At 45.2% G+C, this 19199-nt stretch overlaps 1 protein-coding gene across 1 annotated transcript; it reads left to right on the plus strand.

The window, feature by feature from the left end:
* Positions 1–2142: 2142 nt before the first annotated feature.
* DCAKD (dephospho-CoA kinase domain containing) lies at positions 2143–16135 on the plus strand. Its single transcript, XM_028703466.2, has 5 exons — positions 2143–2262; positions 6469–6586; positions 9084–9287; positions 11325–11412; positions 15081–16135. The coding sequence occupies exons 2-5, from the start codon at positions 6475–6477 to the stop codon at positions 15364–15366; spliced, it is 690 nt and encodes a 229-aa protein (XP_028559299.2). The 5' UTR covers positions 2143–2262; positions 6469–6474; the 3' UTR covers positions 15367–16135.
* The last annotated feature ends 3064 nt before the right edge of the window (positions 16136–19199 follow it).

A 19199-nucleotide genomic window follows, 5' to 3' on the forward strand; every position in this document is an offset into this window, starting at 1 on the left:
GGCGGTTCAGGGCGGGAACCGGAAGCGCAGCGCACGTGAACCACGCTGACGGTGGTGGGGGGAGCAAACCCTGGTTGCCTGTGCTTTGGTTGTCAATGCTGTAGTAGGAGTTGGGAGGTTTCAAGTCTGATGAACGGCGATATGGAAATTTAATTAATAATAATCAGTGCTTTTTCCTGGGGGGACGCATACCCCTAAACATTTTGTGAATTTTTATACTTTTGTCCATTTACTGTATTTATTTTTCCTGATTTGAACTATAAAATGGTGATTTTCTTGGGTTAAAAAACCCCACTGATAATAATGATAACAATAGACCCTTCAGGCAGGAAAACCCCAAATGTGACAATAATAATATAATATAATTTATTATCTGTACCCTGCCCATCTGGCTGTGTTTCCCCAGCCACTCTGGGCAGCTTCCACAAAGACCAAAAATGCACTAAGATGTGACACATTAATAATAATAAACCCTTAAGTGGGAGAATACAAATGTAACTGTAGGGTGGTTCCTTTATCAAACCCCTTGTAATGCTGGAATCTCATTTAAGATGGTTCTGGAGCAGCGGCAAACAAGCTTGCTCCATCTTTCATGTGACAACTCTTCAAATATTTGAAGGTGGCTAGCATAGCTCCTTTAAGTCTTCTCCAGGCTAAACATACTCAACTCCCTCAACCATTTCTCATAAGGCTTGGATTCCCAATCCTTATAGATTCGCAGATTCCAAGAATTCTAGAGATGGAAGGGACCACGAGGATCACCTAGTCCAGCCCCTTATAATGTAGGAATATTTTTGCCCAACATGGGGCTCGAACCCACAACCTGAGATTAAGAGTCTTGTGCTGTACCAACTGAGCTATCATATGGGTCACCCTCCTCTGCACAAGTTCCAAATATAGTGTTAATTAAACTTTTTGGGTTCAGTGTCTCCTAGACTTTTTGGATAACCACCAAAAGTGGATGCTACTGAAGCCATTTTTTTGCTATCAGATTTAGCAAATTGGTATCAAATAAAATATCAGTTATGAATATGTGGTTCTATTTCTGCCTTGGCTGGCAGCTGTTCTCCAGAGCCTCACAGAGCCTCCAATCACCTAAAATCCTCTTTTAACAGAAGCTGCAAGGGATTGAATATAGGGTTTCTATTGCGGTACATGTTTATACCTCCTTTACTCAGGGGAGCAACAAGCAGAACTTATGTCCCAGGGAGAGCACAACAATTTCTGTGAGGTTTGGCTGAGTGAAGGTCATTCTGTTGAGTAGATATTTAAACCCGATTTCCCCAGCCAAAGTCCATCAACATTCAAGACACAACTACACTAACTAATCTACTTGGGGCAGGGAGGGAACTAGGCTTTTTGGTGTTTGTTTTCAAGTAAGTTGTCCCAAAGCAAGAAGGGATAATGTCCCCCACAAGTCTATAGTGTTGTGTTTTGTTTTGAAGTTAGACAGGAGGTGAAAATACAGATTTTAGCATTTCAGGACCTATCAGAAACCACACGGCTCTGCCTTAAATTCTCTCTGGACCCATCAACAATTTTAAATTCAAGAACTGGCAACAATCTTCATTTTACCAGGGGTGGGAGGGTAGTGTTCATTCAAAGAATCTACTCTGCCACAGAACTGTCACCCAGCTGCCTCTGTCAGCTGGGATTTTGTCCCAAAGACTTTCAAGCAACCAGTCGATACTACTAGTTTATTTATTTAATAAAATTTATATACCACTTGATTGTAGGGGAAAGCGTCAGAGCGGTTTACAAAAAAATAATAATTATCGCTTTAAAAATTCGCACCATAATTTAAAACACACAGAGAGTTAGAACCCCAATAGAATAGGGGTTTTTTGTAGTCTTTGTTTGAAATGCATTCCTGTTTCTTGGTTGTAAGCATGATTTGTAAACCTCAAGGTAGGCTTGTTTAAATAAGAATGCCTTTAGCAGGCGTCGAAAAATAATACAGTACAATGAAGGAGCTTCAGGCTTTCTCGCTTGCGAACAGGAGCAGCTTTAAAACTTGCTTTGACCGCCTGGAACCCTTTCTAATTCCTTGCCCATTCCTTGCTCCTCGCCTCCTTCTCCTTCAAATCGCGACGATGGCTTCGCGCTTGGGGAAGCAGAGCCCAGCCTCGGTGGCAGCGATTGGTTGGGTTTCCCAGCGTGACTTCCCTCTGCCAATAGGAAGTCGGAAAAGTTGGACACGGGTGAAGCCGACGAGAGGGTGGGAAAAGGTCTCAGTCAGCATTTGGTGGCGGAACCGAACTGGTGAGTGTGGGATGTTTTCGCGAGGATCGGGACCCTTCCTTCGCTGAACCCGGGGGCTGGGAGGGTAGGCATATCCCTCGGGAGAACAAGCTTGTTCGGGTTTATTTCCTGCGCGGCGTACCGAGGGTTTCTGAGAACGTGCAGAGTTCCCGCGCCGCGTTCGCTGTTGAGCCACCGCAGTCAAGTCACCTCGCCTCTGAGATTAAGTGGAAGGGATTCCAGGGTAGCCAGACAGTTCTATCCTTCAGTGCTTCCCTCTCTGTCTCTCTTTTTTAAAATAGAAATTTTGGAGGTGTAGGTGGCAGGGGGCTCCACATCTGTGGCAGAAGAAAGCGGTGAATTATATTTGTTTTCTCCCGGTTTCTCTGGAGGAATCTACGTTTTGCAAAACTCCAACCCTACCTTTCCAAAGTTAAACGACTTATTGCCAGTTTTTGCGCTCTCGCTCTCTCTCTCTCTTTTAAGAGCCACAGATTTCAAATGCAAAGTCTGTACTGATTAGTAATGATAAGCTAGGATAAATATGAGATACTGGAGGTAGGACACAGTAACGTATTGCAGAGGGCCTGAGCCATGCTCTTGTTAGGACCTAAGGGTTTCCCTGAACCCTTGTTTAAAAACACAGGGTCTCTGACTTTGTCCTGAAATCCATCTACTGCAATTATTAAGTTTGCAGATGATAGTACCATAATGGGTCTAATTACAGGTGGAGATGAATCAGCGTACAGGGGGGAGGTTCAAAAAGTATCTACATGGTGCCTAGAGAATAAAGGTAAAGGTAAAGGGACACCTGACCATTAGGTCCAGTCATGACCGACTCTGGGGTCCAAATTTTGTGTTCACAAAAAAAAAGTTGGGTAATCTATTGCAAGCCACCCAGAGAACTTAAGTTATAGGGTGGCCTATAATAAAAGGTAAAGGTAAAGGCAGTGGCGTAGCGTGGGGGGTGCAGGGGGGGCCGGCCGCACCGGGCGCAACATCTGGGGTTAGGGCAAATCCATGGGTTAGGGGGCGCAAATCCACAGGTTAGGGGGCGCAAATCCACGGGTTAGGGGGCGCAAATTACTTGCCTTGCCCCGGGTGCTGACAACCCACGCTACGCCGCTGGGTAAAGGGACCCCTGACCATTAGGTCCGGGCGTGGCCGACTCTGGGGTTGCGGCGCTCATCTCGCTTTATTGGCCGAGGGAGCCGGCGTACAGCTTCCGGGTCATGTGGCCAGCACGAACTGCTAGGTTGGCAGGAGCAAGGACCGAGCAATCGCGGGGATTCGAACCGCCGACCTTCTGATCGGCAAGCCCTAGGCTCTGTGGTTTAACCCACAGTGCCACCTGCCTAGAGAATAACTTGCACCTAAATATTAGCAAGACAAAGGAGATGGTGTTGGATTTTCGGAGGAAGAGAGGGGAACTTGCCCTGTTGTATATGGGAGGTGTGTGTGTGGAGAGAGAGCCTCTTCCTTTAAATTCCTGGGAGTTTACCTTAGTGAAGATCTCACTTGGAAAAACAATATAACTTAGGTGGTTAGGAAGAGACTCCATTTCCTCAGGGTCTTGCGAAAGAACAATGTTAAACAACAATTGATGACCTACCGGTCCACATTAGAAAGTGTCCTCTCATATTGTATCATAGTGTGGTACGTTGGCTTGACAGCCACGGACAAAAAGTCTTTACAGAGGGTGGTGAACACAGCACATCATATCATGGGCTGTCCCCTGAGCCCACTAGATGACATCGCAAGGGATCGATGCCTTAGGAGAGCGAGAAAAAATATCAGGGATGATTCACACCCCAGCCAGCACCTCTTTAATCTTCTACTCTCCGGCAGGAGATATAGAAGTATAATCAGTCGTACCAACAGGCTAAAAAACAGTTTCTATCCGTGGGCTGTTAGGATGCTGAACGGAAAATAATATAGTGCAACTGACTTTTGGGGTTGGTGTGTTGTGCGACAAGCACACAGAGTGCAATGAGATTGTTTGGGGGGGTGGCTCGGTTAATTTCATTGTACACAGGTTGTACATTGACAATAAAGGTATTATTATTATAAAGGTATTATTATATTTTGACACTTCAAATCGTATACCTTCCTTCAGCCCATGGCAGTTTCAAATTTTAAGACACTATAGATTTCACTATACAGTGGTACCTCAGGTTACATATGCTTCAGGTTACATACACTTCAGGTTACAGACTCCGCTAACCCAGAAATAGTACCTTGGGTTAAGAACTTTGCTTCAGGATGAGAACAGAAATCGTGCTCCGGTGGCGCGGCAGCAGCAAGAGGCCCCATTAGCTAAAGTGGTGCTTCAGGTTAAGAACAGTTTCAGGTTAAGTACGGACCTCCGGAACGAATTAAGTACTTAACCTGAGGTACCGCGGTAGACAATCACACTCCCAAAAGAAGATTTCCTATCGCCGCCACCACTACAAAATTGGCCACAAAATTCACAATCCTACCCTAATGGAAGAATATTGGTATTTTGCCACCTTGGTAGAAGTAGCCGTTAATGAAATGGCAAAAGATTCATTCATCACAGGGGGTTGAACTAGATGACCCTCACGGTCCCTTCCAATTCTATGCTAATCCTTAGGTAATATTTCTGCTTGTTACGGAGGTGTTGTTTTTTACATTATGTGGAAGAAACCAGATAATTTGAACCTGGTGATTTAACTCCATGCCCATTGACCAATCCCCCTAATCTTTCATATTTGCCTCGAGAGAGCTTGGGTTTTGACCTTTGAAACTCTAAATGGTTCCGGGTTAAGATATTAAATAAAGGACTGCCTGTGTCCATATGAAGCTTCTCCTGGATTAACCACTTGAGGCCCTACTCAGTGGTTCACCTTTAAGATCCATTTAATTGGACAGCCATGAGGAGAAGGGATGGTCCCTTCCTTATGGAACTCACTCCCAAGGGATCTGTCATTGGCTGTCTCAGTATTGAAAGGCTTTGAAATTCTACCTGTTTCAAATGACATTTAAAACGTGTGCTTTATTGGTCATGCATGCTGCTGTTTTAATACTGCAGATATGCTGGTTGAATTGCATTTAAATGTATTGCTGGCATTTTTGTGTTTTTATTTTTCTTGTAACGATAGGGAGCAACTCAAAAATATAGTGATTATTTTCTCCCCTTTGTGATTTTTTAAGCATCTAAATTCCAGATAAGATGGATAAAAATGAATGATTTTTTAAAAAGAAAATTTAAAAATTGGGTTTTTTAAAAAAAAAAATCGGATTTTTTTTATTTAAATCAGATTTTTAAAATAAAATGCTTTTAGAGGAAAAATCTTTCTAAAGATAGTTTTCTGTTTAAGTTACATTGTAGACCAAAGGCTTTTAATCAGGAAATAAGGATTTGTTTTAAGTTTTTCATGTGTATAAAACTCAGTCTAAGCTTTTGTTTTTAAAAAACCGTTTAACCACATCAGTTAACAAACATGGATACATATGCTATAATGTTATTGTTTTCATTAAAGAGATTGTTTAAATTGTTATTAAGGAAATGATTATTTTTCTCCTTCCAGTAAAGTACAGCAGAAAAGTTGTCCAAATATAAACAGTTGACTTATTAAACCTCACAATAATTTCATAATTATCTGTATGTATTTCTAATAGTGTAACCAAATCAGTAATTTTTGATATAACTGTAAAAACTACAGTACTCTGAAAATTTATTATTCCAAAAATGAAACCTTCATCTGGTTGTAAATATTAAGATTATACCAGCAAGAATGAGTCTTTCTATAAAAAAATGATTTAAATCAAGTCTTACTGATTTGAATCAATTTAAATTACCGTATTTTTCGCTCTATAAGACGCACCAGACCACAAGATGCACCTAGTTTTTGGAGGAGGAAAACAAGAAAAAAAATATTCTGAATCTCAGAAGCCAGAACAGCAAGAGGGATCTCTGCGCAGTGAAAGCAGCAATCCCTCTTGCTGTTCTGGCTTCTGGGATAGCTACGCAGCCTGCATTTGCTCCATAAGTCGCACACACATTTCCCCTTACTTTTTAGGAGGGAAAAAGTGAGTCATATAGAGCAAAAAATACGGTAAATCAAATCCACTCTGATAGGATGTTAGGTGGCGAGGTGGGTTGAAGGAAAAGTTGAAGCTCTTCAGAATCGAGTTTACAAATGAGCACAAGCTGAGTTTCACATTTCTTTTGTCGCTTAATGGTATTTTTTCTTTTCTATCCAGGGCAAGATGTTTCTGGTAGGATTGACGGGTGGCATTGCGTCAGGGAAAAGTACGGTGGTTGCTATGCTGCGGGAACTGGGCTGCGCTGTCATTGATGCTGATGTTATAGCCCGAAAAGGTGAGCCAGGCTGTGCTCCTTGGTATGAAGGTAAACAGAAGATGCACTTTTGTTCGCCAGTGGACCGCTGGGTTACAGATGCTTCAGGTTACATACACTTCAGGTTACAGACTCTGCTAAAACAGAAATAGTACCTCAGTTTAAGAACTTTGCTTCAGGATGAGAACAGAAATCGGGCTCCGGCGGCGGCAGCGGGAAGCCCCATTAGCTAAAGTGGTGCTTCAGCTTAAGAACAGTTTCAGGTTAAGAACGGACCTCCGGAACGAATTAAGTACTTAACCCGAGGTACCACTGTAGGTCCTCCAGGATCCCCAAGGGAGTTGTTGTTGGGTCTGCTCTTGGGTTCTCGGCCTGGATCCATTTGAGGGATAAAAATGAGACCAATACATAGATTCCAGGCCAATGTCGCTTGCCATTCAGTTTTCCACTTGTCTTGGGGCCTACCAACATACTGCTTTTCTTCCTCAAAGAGAAGCTGCTGAGGAAGAATAGAGGGTTAATTTGGATTAGGCCTGCAGCACTGGGGAAAAGGTAAAGGGGCCCCTGACCATTAGGTCCAGTCGTGGCCGACTCTGGCGGTTGCGGCACTCATCTCGCTTTATTGGCCGGGGGAGCCAGCATGACTAAGCCGCTTCAGGCGAACCAGAGCAGCGCACGGAAATGCCATTTACCTTCCTGCCGCAGGAGATCTACTTGCACTTTGACATGCTTTCGAACTGCTAGGTTGGCAGGAGCTGGGACGGAGCAATGGGAGCTCAACCCGTCGATGGGATTCGAACCGTCAACATTCTGATTGGCAAGTCCTAGGTTCTGTGGTTTAACCCACAGTGCCACCCGTGTCCCCAGCAGCACTGGGGAACTGGGCTTAATTATTTACTTAAGCCAGGGGTCAGCAAACTTTTTCAGCAGGGGCCCGGTCCACTGTCCCTCAGACCTTATGGGGGGGTCGGACTATATTTTGAAGGGAAAAAATGAACGAATTCCTATGCCCCACAAATAACCCATAGGTGCATTTTAAATAAAAGCACACATTCTACTCATGTAAAAACACGCTGATTCCCGGACCGTCCGCGGGTCAGATTTAGAAGGCGATTGGGCCGGATCCGGCCCCCGGGCCTTAGTTTGCCTACCCATGGCTTAAGCCAGGCTTCCTCAACCTCGGCCCTCCAGATGTTTTGAGACTACAATTCCCATAATTCCTGACCACTGGTCCTGCTAGCTAGGGATCATGGGAGTAGTAGGCCAAAATCGTCTGGAGGGCCGAGGTTGAGGAAGCCTGACTTAAGTGCTGCAGCCCTGATGCCAACACCTCCCCCCCCCCCCCCGGAGAGGCTCTGTTGACCTAGAAAAACTATGTCCGCAGAAACTATGTACCTGTACGTGCAATGAAAACTCAGACCCCATCCTCTCCTCTCCACGAATTGCCTTTTGAAGAGCAAAATAAAACTACATCGGGAGTTTTAAATCACGGAACTGTAATGTAATATGCTTGTGAGCTTCTAAACTTATTTGACTCACTGCTGCTGGAAAGACAGAATGCTGATCTACTGGTCTGTTCCGATAGAGCAGATCTTGTGCACTTATTTGTTAGCCTGTGGATTGCTGCTGTAGGCAGGAGATCTAACTGCAGAAAGCTTGGGAAAGCTCACGTAGCTTTCTGCTTGCGAGGAAGAGAAGCTGTGTTTGTCTCATCCCTCCGTCGACAGCACTTGGAACCTGTCTTTTTGCCAGTTGGAGGACCTCTGCAAATAGTTTGGGCCAGTTGAAGCTAGGGCTGCTGTGGATTCTGATGCCAGCTGACCTGCAATTTCTGGACTAATGTGCAGCTCAGAATGTGGTTATCTGTCAGATTTCACACATCTCCAAATTTCTCGGCTCAAGAAAAGGAAAGGCACAGTATGCGTTATAAATGCACATGTTGTTGTTGTTTAGTCCTTTAGTCGTGTCTGACTCTTTGTGACCCCATGGACCAGAGCGCGCCAGGCACTCCTGTCTTCCACTGCCTCCCGCAGTTTGGTCAAACTCATGCTTCAAGAACACTATCTAACCATCTCGTCCTCTGTCGTCCCCTTCTCCTAGGGCCCTTCATCTTTCCCAACATCAGGGTCTTTTCCAGGGAGTCTTCTCTTCTCATGAGGTGACCAAAGTATTGGAGCCTCAGCTTCAGATAAATGCACATATTAGAATAGAAACACATACGTCGAGACGCAGTGCATGTTTAAATATGCATTTTGTGGTAAAAAGCATATTTTAAATAGTTCCTGCGGGTTTTCAAAAAACAAAATTTGCAAATTAATGGGGAAGTGGGACAGATTGGATTTCATGAATGAGCGCATGTAGGAATTGACACAAACTGTCTTATCGCAAGCAACGCTTCTCAGCTTGCGGTTTGTCTCTGCTGTCCCCCTTGGCTCTGATCGAGTTTCCCAGTGCTACCCCTGACAAAAAATTGAAAGCAACTCTGGTGGAGTCTTAATGTTATCCCCTCTTTCCTCAGTGGTCCAGCCACGCTTCCTGGCATACCAGCGCATTGTGCATTCCTTTGGCCCTGAAATTCTCCTGGAGAGCGGCGAGATCAACCGCGAAGCTCTGGGAAGCATAGTTTTCTCTCAGCCCGAAAAGCGTCGGCTGCTGAATTCCATCACTCACCCTGAGATACAAAAGGAGATGGTAAAACAGATCTTGAAATACTTTATGCTGGGTAAGCTACTGGTGAGGTTGATTTTTATTTTTATTTTATTTTGCGGAATCCTCAGGGCATTGATAAACGCTGACAAAAGCTGCATCTTCTCCCTTTGCCCTGCATTTTATTTTATTTTCCTTTGCTGGCCAAGAGGGGATGGACTGTAAAAAGGCCTCTGAGCTGCTTCTTTTGTGCCGTGTTTGCGCTCATCCATTCACTGCTTACATCCTGAGAATTCTTCCTTCTTTATCCTTGCCCTTTGCATTTTTGCTCCCTTAACGTTGCCTTTAAAGAGCACACACAAAAGAGTCTTTGGGAAGTATTGTGCATAATGTCACACCTTCAGAAATGCTCGCACGCGCCCCCCGCCCCCCCCCCCCCGCTTTTCCCGGGCGCTCTTATAAAAGCTCTTTTTGAACTCGATAAGGTAAAAGAATGGTTTGACAGCTGGGATTTCGGCACCGTCTCTCTATTCCCTTTCATTCCTCTGATAACTGTAACAAATACAGCTGACAAATCTGTCTAATCAAGGGCCTGATAATATCGCCGGCTGCTTTGGAGGTCTCGGGGTAGCAGAGAAGGGTCTCCTTACAAGGAGGAACTCATTGAAAGTAGACAGGGTGGGAGGGAGAGCCAGAGCTCTCTGTTTTCCAGTTTCTAAGGCCAATATAACCCCCTTAGATGAGAGGGGAAAGCGTTTAGGGAACTGGGAAAATAGCCTCACTGGTGATCTTGAAAGCTTTGTTCTTCAGAAGACCTAGGCTTTTCTGCAAATTAAGGTAATTGGAGTAATTCAACTCCCGTCATTCAAATTAGTGGCAATATTATAAAAGCGGCTCCTCCTCTGAACTGCACACTATAACGTTGGAAGTTCCCTGTGCTTCTGAAGGAGTTTGCCACATGAAGCCAGAGGAGGGGAATATTCCCTGCTCAGAAAAACAACATCCCGATGCCTTGTTCGTACATGGATCCTGGTCCAATTTTGTTGTCGCTAAATAATTTTTATTAATTTTCAATTACAAAAATCCAATATGTGCCATATTATATTAACATGAAATAAAGGTAAAGGGACCCCTGACCATTAGGTCCAGTCGTGGCCGACTCTGGGGTTGCGGCGCTCATCTCGCTTTATTGGCCAAGGGAGCCGGCGTACAGCTTCCGGGTCATGTGGCCAGCATGACTAAGCCGCTTCTGGCGAACCAGAGCAGCGCACGGAAACGCCGTTTACCTTCCTGCCAGAGCGGTACCTATTTATCTACTTGCACTTTGACGTGCTTTCAAACTGCTAGGATGGCAGGAGCAGGGACCGAGCAACGGGAGCTCACCCCGTTGCGGGGATTTGAACCGCCAACCTTCTGATCGGCAAGTCCTAGGCTCTGTGGTTTAACCCACAGCACCGCCCGCGTCCCTCTCAAATAAAGGCACCTTTTACCTTAACACCAAATAGCGATACCAGTTCAAATACAAATCAATTACATAGCCAATTATAAATTTTGTGGGGCTTCCCAGTTGCTGTACCTCAGGGTCTGATTCCCTTTAATTCTTCCTCCAGACTGTTGCTCAAACCAAATACAATCCATTCTTGATAAAATCCCTTATACCACCGCTACAAAAATTAACTTCAATTCGCATTGACACATAAAATAATTTGTAAATTCGCAGGTGAAGTTCTCCTTTCTTCTCTCCTGTGTGAGGTTTTAATTCCTGTCAGTTGTTCCTTTAATTCTTTATCCAATATTATGTACATATGAGGACTTCTGGCTTCGTTGACTCGGAGTTATTCTGAAGAAATCTCTCTTTGCTCTCAACTCTTCTGATTGCAACTGTAAAATTCCACTTTCAGTTTCAGGCAGGGAGTCACCCAAATTTTACTCCAGAATCTGACAAGGGGATGAAATCGCACAAACTCTTGAGTTTGCAGCGCTTTACACAAAACTCATTGTGCAGTTTTGTGTGTGTGTGTGTGTGTGTGTGTGTGTGTGTGTGTGTGTGGAATGAATGCTTGCAGTTTCTACAACATCTGCGATACAAAATTCACCTCCCTCCCCTCCGCAGGCCATCGGTATGTGATCCTTGATATCCCGCTCCTTTTTGAAACCAACACCCTGATCAAGTTCATGAAGCACACTGTTCTCGTGTACTGGTAAGGATATTACAGGGAATGATGTAGTTATGTCACAATACGAAAGCGCCAGCCGGTCTGACGGATTAAAGGACAGAGGATGCCCATTGGAATGCATTGGCTCCTGAACTGAGTCAGGAATCCTAGAATTTAGACTAGAGTCATCTTGTCTAACCCCCTGCAGTGCAGGAATCTCAACTAGATCATACATGACAGATGGCCGTCCAAGCTCTGCTTACATGGGATTTCCACATGACCATTCAGATGAACCAAATCCATTATAACTGGTATATACAGTCGTACTTTGGAAGTCAAACTGAATCCATTCTGGAAGTCCGTTCGACTTCCAAAACATTCAGAAACCAAAGCGCAGCTTCTCATTGGCTGCAGGAAGCTCCTGCAGCCAATCGGATGCCCCATCAGACGTTCGGCTTCCAAAAACAGTTCGCAAACCGGAACAGTCACTTCCAGGTTTGCAGTGTCTGGGAGCTAAAATGTTTGAGAACTAAGCTGTTTGAAAACCAAGGTACGACTACTGTACAGTGTTAGAAACTCAGCTATATAAGCTAGGTGTCAAATGGCTCCTTAAAACCAGGGTTAGAGTCGCCAGAATGAAATGCCTACTTGCCATTTTGGGGCAGACCCAAAATCTTTGTGCAGATAAAACATAACAGAATTCTACAAGTGTGTGAAAACAGGCAAGATCCAAGGTTCTCCAGGCATACACCTCCATATGGCGGGAGACATCAGGAACCATCCTGGTCCCCAGGCATCCTTACCTGGTCACAGGTGGCTGATAGCCAGCTGCAAAATGCGCCTGGCAAATTCTGAACACTGCTTGTGCAGCATTTTTAAGGGCAGTACCGAAAGGGCCACACAGAATATTGTTGCGCTTCCGAATGGACTGACCCTTGGAATGGGTTGGAGCTCCTGCAAACCTGTGAACAAAGTTGTATAAAAAGTTTATTTCGTAGGGGCCACATTCCTGTCTGGATAATCTTTCAGAGGCCGCAAGCCTCTGATGGGTGAGGATAGAGCAAAAGTGACCAGAGCAACCAATTTAACTCTTACCTTTGTGTAACAGGCTAATGTCTGCACACACACACACACACACACACACACACGTCAAGCAATGGGCGTTATCAGAGTTTAAGGACCTGGTCCTGCCATGCAGAAACAATCACGGACCATGCAAAGCAGAACAAGTGATGGGGATGGCCTGGGAAGAGGGGTGTGTGGCTGGGAAGAGACCCAAATTCCAGAGGGAGAGGCCCCTGAGGGCTGCTTTTTGCCCCCAAGCCTGAGGTGTCCCATCCTCGAGTTAGATGGAGAAGGTAAACGTATCTCTTCAGGGAATTAATTAGCTGTTCCTGTTAAACCACAGAGGGTCAGAAGGTCGGCGGTTCGAATCCCCGCGACGGGGTGAGCTCCCGTTGTTCGGTCCCTGCTCCTGCCAACCTAGCAGTTCGAAAGTACGTCATAGTGCAAGTAGATAAATACCTCCAGCAGGAAGGTAAACGGTGTTTCCATGCGCTGCTCTGGTTCGCCAGAAGCGGCTTAGTCATGCTGGCCCCATGACCCGGAAGCTGTACGCCGGCACCCTCGGCCAATAAAGCAAGATGAGCACCGCAACCCCAGAGTCGGCCATGACTGGACCTAATGGTCAGGGGTCCCTTTACCTTTACCTATCCTTCGACAGGTTTTTTTGTGTGTGTGTTTACTTTTTCCTCAGCAGATTTGCTGGTTGAGGTCCTTGTCCTTCACCCCTCAGATCTCAGCCTTGACAACTGAGCCCACTCTACTCTGCACACCCTTCCCACTGATCTCTTCGTAGGCCACGTTCACACCCTAAAGCACTATGACACCGCTTGAAACAGTCGTGGCTTCCCCCAAAGAATTGTGGGAGCTGTAGTTTGTTAAAGGGTGCAGAGAGTTGTTAGGGGAGGCCCCTGTTCCCCTCACAGAGCTACAATGCTGACTGTTTTAACGGTCAACCCCTCTTCACAGGGAACTATTGTCAATTGTAGCTCTATGAGGCATCCAGTTTTCTTAAAAATATATTTATTTATTAAAATGATATACTACCATTCATCAAAAGATCTCAGGGCAGTTCAGAGAATAAACTACAAGATAAAACGCAAGTAAATAATTAAACCAAAGCAGCAAAACAATAACAGACACATTTAAAAGTCTGTAGAATATTAATCGGCCAAAGGCCTGGTTGAAGAGGAACGTTTTCTTCTGGCATGTAAAGCTATATAATAGGCGAAGTATTCCACAAATAGGGAGCCACTGCAGAAAAGGCCCATTCTCATGTTGCCACCCTCTGGACCTCTCAGCAAAGTACAGCTCCCAGATTTTTTGGGGGGGGGGCGGGGAGCTGTGACTGTTTAAAATGGTATCGTAAGACTTTAAGCATTTTATATATATATATATATATATATATATATATATATATATATATATGCAGGTTTTGGTGTCCTCGGGTGTCTTCCCGTGTAAAAGTTGGGGTGTCTAGGCGACGTTTCGACGAGGTCTCACTCGTCATCTTCAGGCTGGTGCTTTCGGCTTCTTGTTACTGGAACAGAGCAGGATCTCAGTGTTTGAGTTCCTATAAATACTGTTGAGGAGGTGTGGTGTATAGCCTCCAATGTTCTGGGCCGAGAGGACACTAGCCTGGGAACTTCCTCTCGGCCCAGAACATTGGAGGCTATACACCACACCTCCTCAACAGTATTTATAGGAACTCAAACACTGAGATCCTGCTCTGTTCCAGTAACAAGAAGCCGAAAGCACCAGCCTGAAGATGACGAGTGAGACCTCGTCGAAACGTCGCCTAGACACCCCAACTTTTACACGGGAAGACACCCGAGGACACCAAAACCTGCATTCCTATACCCGTGAAAATCTACGAAAGCAAATATATATATATATATATATATATATATATATATATATATATATAGTAAAGGACCCCTGGACTGTTAACAATTGCTAGCTGGACCAGTCTGTTTCCAGCATATCGTTTTTCCTGCTAGATGACCGTTGGAAACCAAGAGGAGGGCATAAAGGTATCAAGGTATATATAGATATAGATAGATAGATAGATGTAGATATAGGTAGATATAGATATAGGTATATAAAAAGGTAAAGGACCCCTGGATGGTTAAGTCCAGTCTAAGGGGACTATGGGGCTACGGCGCTCATCTTGCTTTTAGGCTGAGGGAGCTGGCGTTTGTCTGCAGACCACTTTCTGGGTCATGTGGCCAGCAGGACTAAACCGCTTCTGGCGCAACGGAACACCGTGACAGAAACCAGAGCGCATGAAAACGCCATTTAGCTTCCCGCCACAGCGGTACTATTTATCTACTTGTACTGGCGTGCTTTCAAACTGCTAGGTTAGCAGGAGCTGGGACAGAGAGATGGGAGCTCACCCCGTCGCGGGGATTCAAACCGCCGACCTTCCGATCAGCAAGCCCAAGAGGCTCACTGGTTTAGACCACCCTCATCCCATACATATGGTGTGTATGTGGCCATAGTCTCTCCCTGCTTTTCCATGTCTTAGCCGTGCTGGAGTGTGTAAGAGCAGCCGGAATTGACTAGATAGATGGGAGGGGGTGTACACACACACACAGAGCCCTTTCTGACTTTCTCCCTGAGCTCAGTTCCTCTTCCCTTCCTTTGCCAAGCGACCCACAGAGCCAGTTGTCCCGCCTGATGCGCCGGAACGGGCTGACCCAGGCGGAGGCCGAAGCGCGCATTGCCGCCCAGCTGCCCCTGGACCAAAAGGTCAAGCTGGCCGGCCACGTCATCGACAACTCGGGAGACGTCGAGACCACGAGGAAGCAGGTCTTGAAGCTGCACTCCTCGTTGGAGGACTCCATGGACTTTCTCCTGGTGCGGCTCCTGGCCCTCACAGCAGCTGCTGGGGTTAGCGGCTTGCTGTATTTCCTACTGCGGCAGCTCATGTCTTGACTTGCCCTTGGTGGTAGTGAAAGGGGAGGTAAGGGGGACCGAACCCTTCTGTTTTGGGAAGGGCAATAGAAACCCAGGACCTTTCCCGACTTTTTGCAGCCTGAACGACTCAAAAGACCTCAAAAGCTAGGCAGCAAGCCTGTTGTCTTTCCGAACACCTCTGGAAGTGAAAAGAGGCGTCGTTCATTCCAAAGCGGCTCTCAGCTATCTTTGTCCGTGGCTCCCTTGCAAAAGATTTTAGTCGCACCTGAGGATGGAAAGGGGTTGTGGGTGTTGTTAACTAAAGCTGGTAGGAATTTTGTTCTGCTGGGCCGAGGGGCTGTGGGTGGGGACAAAACTTACTGGCTACTACTGAAGTGTAAAAACGCATCCTATTAAATTTGACAGGATAAGCCCACAGCAAAGTTCCTTTTTTAAAAAATAGGGTACTGTGCACCTCTTGCCCCTCCTCTCCCTCCCTCCGATATGCCATTGACTGCATCCTTGAGAGCTTCCTTTTCAATGGGTCTCCAGGAATGTGGTCAATATTGAATATTGCTTGCGGGGCCCTCAGCCAAAATGCTCTCTGTGGGGAACCGACAAGGAAAAGTCGCTTCTCGGAGGTGTGAAAATACCCTGAGAAGTTGGAGAGGCTGTTCCTTTTTTTTCCCCTTCCCCTCTGGAGGCTGTTTGGTTACTGCAATTCATTTAACATCAATTTATCTGTATGACTCATACAGCTCAAGCGTTATGTCCTACAGTCTTACAATATAGTATTTGTAATTATGAACTGGAGCTTGTAGGCTTTTTTCCGCCCCTCAGCGCCTGGATTATATTCAAACAGATCATGATGATGATTGTTATTTATGAATCTTGTTATTTATGAATCGTGTCATGTTGAAGCATCTGGAAGCAATCTGCAATGCCATTAAAACCTATATAAAACATATACCGTATTTTTTGCTCTATAAGACTCACTTTTTCCATCCCAAAAAGTAAGGGGAAATGTATGTGCGTCTTATGGAGCGAATACAGGCTGCGCAGCTATCCCAGAAGCCAGAACAGCAAGAGGGATCGCTGCGCAGCGATCCCTCTTGCTGTTCTGGCTTCTGAGATTCAGAATATTCTTTTTTCTTGTTTTCCTCCTCCAAAAACTAGGTGCATCTTATAGAGCGAAAAATACGGGATATATATATATATATATATACACACACACACACACACACACACACACACACGTGTGCACGCACGCACACACACACAGGTAAAGGGACCCCTGACCATTAGGTCCAGTCGTGGCAGACTCTGGGGTTGCGGCGCTCATCTCGCTTTATTGGCCGAGGGAGCCGGCGTACAGCTTCTGGGTCATGTGGCCAGCATGACTAAGCTGCTTCTGGCGAACCAGAGCAGAGCACAGAAACGCCGTTTACCTTCCCACCGGAGCGGTACCTATTTATCTACTTGCACTTTGACGTGCTTTTGAACTGCTAGGTTGGCAGGAGCAGGGACCAAGCAACAGGAGCTCACCCCGTCGTGGGGATTCGAACCACCAACCTTCTGATCGGCAAGCCCAAGAGACTCAGTGGTTTAACCCACAGCGCTACCCACATCCCTATGTATATACATACAAAGCAGTTAAAACAATTGCATATATAAAAACACACACATTAGATAGATACACATACACATACATACAAATGGAAGGGAGCTCTAGTGGTCTGCTTATGACATCATATGGAATGGCCCTCCTGATAGGATGCCCTCTCCTGCAGAAATGCAGTGATTGGTCAGGTGAGATGACTAACACATTCCAGGTGAGATGACTACACATACGTGGTTTTCAAACTTCTACATTTAGGGAGCCTTTATACTGTGTACTGAGTCCAAGGAGCCTTGCTGCCGTCCCTGCACATAACATATTAGCGCTGATATGCATTGCATGAGCTCTGGGGTGGTAGAATAGAGCCAGCAGGGCCCTTCTTACCCTCTTAAGCAGGCTTCCTGAACCTCGGCCCTCCAGATGTTTTTGGCCTACAACTCCCATGATACCTAGCAAGCAGGACCAGTGGTCAGGGATGATGGGAATCGTAGTCTCAAAAACATCTGGAGGGCCGAGGCTGAGGAAGCCTGGCTTAAGCCATGGGTAGGCAAACTAAGGCCCGGGGCCAGATCAGGCCCAATCGCCTTCTAAATCCGGCCCGCAGACGGTCTGGGAATCAGCGTGTTTTTACATGAATAGAACATGTCCTTTTATTTAAAATGCATCTCTGGGTTATTTGTGGGGCCTGCCTGGTGTTTTTACATGAGTAGAATGTGTGCCTCTTCACTCTTGAGATCGGAAGCTGTTCACTTGTCAGGACAGGATAAAAGGAGACCATTGCTCCTGAAGGTTGTTAGCCATTTTGTCTTCTTCAACCAGCTCCGATTGCAGGTCACAGTTCCACCGGGACTTTCTCCTGTGAAACGAATGCCAGCTTTGTGGGAGCGCTTTGAGGAAGTTGACAGAATCGGAATTACTCCGAGGGTGGCTGGGTTTCACATCCTTTCGATATCAATGCCTCCACTTCCGCAAGCAAAAAGCAGAAGGCAGAAGTCATCTGTAAATGGCCGGAGGCTTGCGGCCAATATTCTGTTTGGTAAATTCCAACACACAAAAGAAGAAAGTCTCTACCCAGCTTCAAATACACCTCTCTCATTCACCTCTCAATGTCCCTCCTTGCTTCTTGCCTGTGTCCTTTAAAAAGAAACAAATCATTGATTCTTATTCAAAGGTATACAGAAACACACACCCATTACAAAGTATCTGTGTATAATATATACAGCCACTTAATCTAAAAAGGAAAAAAATACAAGAAAAGGAGAAATCTGAAGAAGGAGAAAGCAAGAGAGAAGGAAAAGAATGAAAAAGCCAAAGAAAGATAAGAGCAAAATAAAAGGACTTCCGGCTCTCTGTAGAATGAATATTATATTCATTCCTTAAGATCCAACCATTCTATCTTCTATGAACCAGTATATTTTCCATCTTCAGATCCAGATATTACAAGATCATTTTCTCTTTCACGCGAAAAGCATAAGAAATTTCTAGCCCATCAGCAATGGTAGTAATGATTTTTCTCTTTATCAGACATATTAGCTCAGCCATCTCTGCCAAGTCCAACAATTTTGCCTGAGTTTATCCTGATTCATATGCCTTGGTGATGGCTCTCTCATAGTTTGTTATGTGTGTGATGGAAGGGCACCTGCCCATCAACCAATGTGTGAGCTGACAGCTTCAAATGGTTGGGAGATTTGATTTGCATGATTTCCCTCTCCCGTCACAGGAGAGGCACTGCTTAAGTGGAGCTTTCATGTAAGCAGGTATCACAAGCAGAATGCTTGGCTCAGATGTTCTTGGAAGGGGAAAAGAATATCGCCTCCAGCCCAGTGAACCAGGACTTCCTTTGCCCTACGCAATCTCCAGTCCCTTTTCCTCCTCCTTTAGGCAAGTGCTGTGGGTGTCGTTTTTTTAAAGAAGAAAAATTAAAACCATTGATTTTCAACAAGACATGCAAAAAGCTTACACCAATAAGCACAGTGCCATGTAGAATATCAGACAAAGTCTCTCCCCAAGAAGGGGATAAAACAAACATCCAAATGCAAAGTTGATCGATCCAGCAATGTAGAAACAAGATAATGTTCTAATGTTTGATGTATTATAATATTTTAATATTTTTTGGGAAGCCGCCCAGAGTGGCTGGGGAAGCCCAGCCAGATGGGTGGGGTATAAATATTATTATTATTATTATTATTATTATTATTATTATTATTATTATTATATACAGTGGGCTCTCGGGTTGCGAATGTGATCCACGGGT

Source organism: Podarcis muralis, chromosome 13 (assembly GCF_964188315.1).
Source record: "Podarcis muralis chromosome 13, rPodMur119.hap1.1, whole genome shotgun sequence".
NCBI classification, from domain to species: domain Eukaryota; kingdom Metazoa; phylum Chordata; class Lepidosauria; order Squamata; family Lacertidae; genus Podarcis; species Podarcis muralis.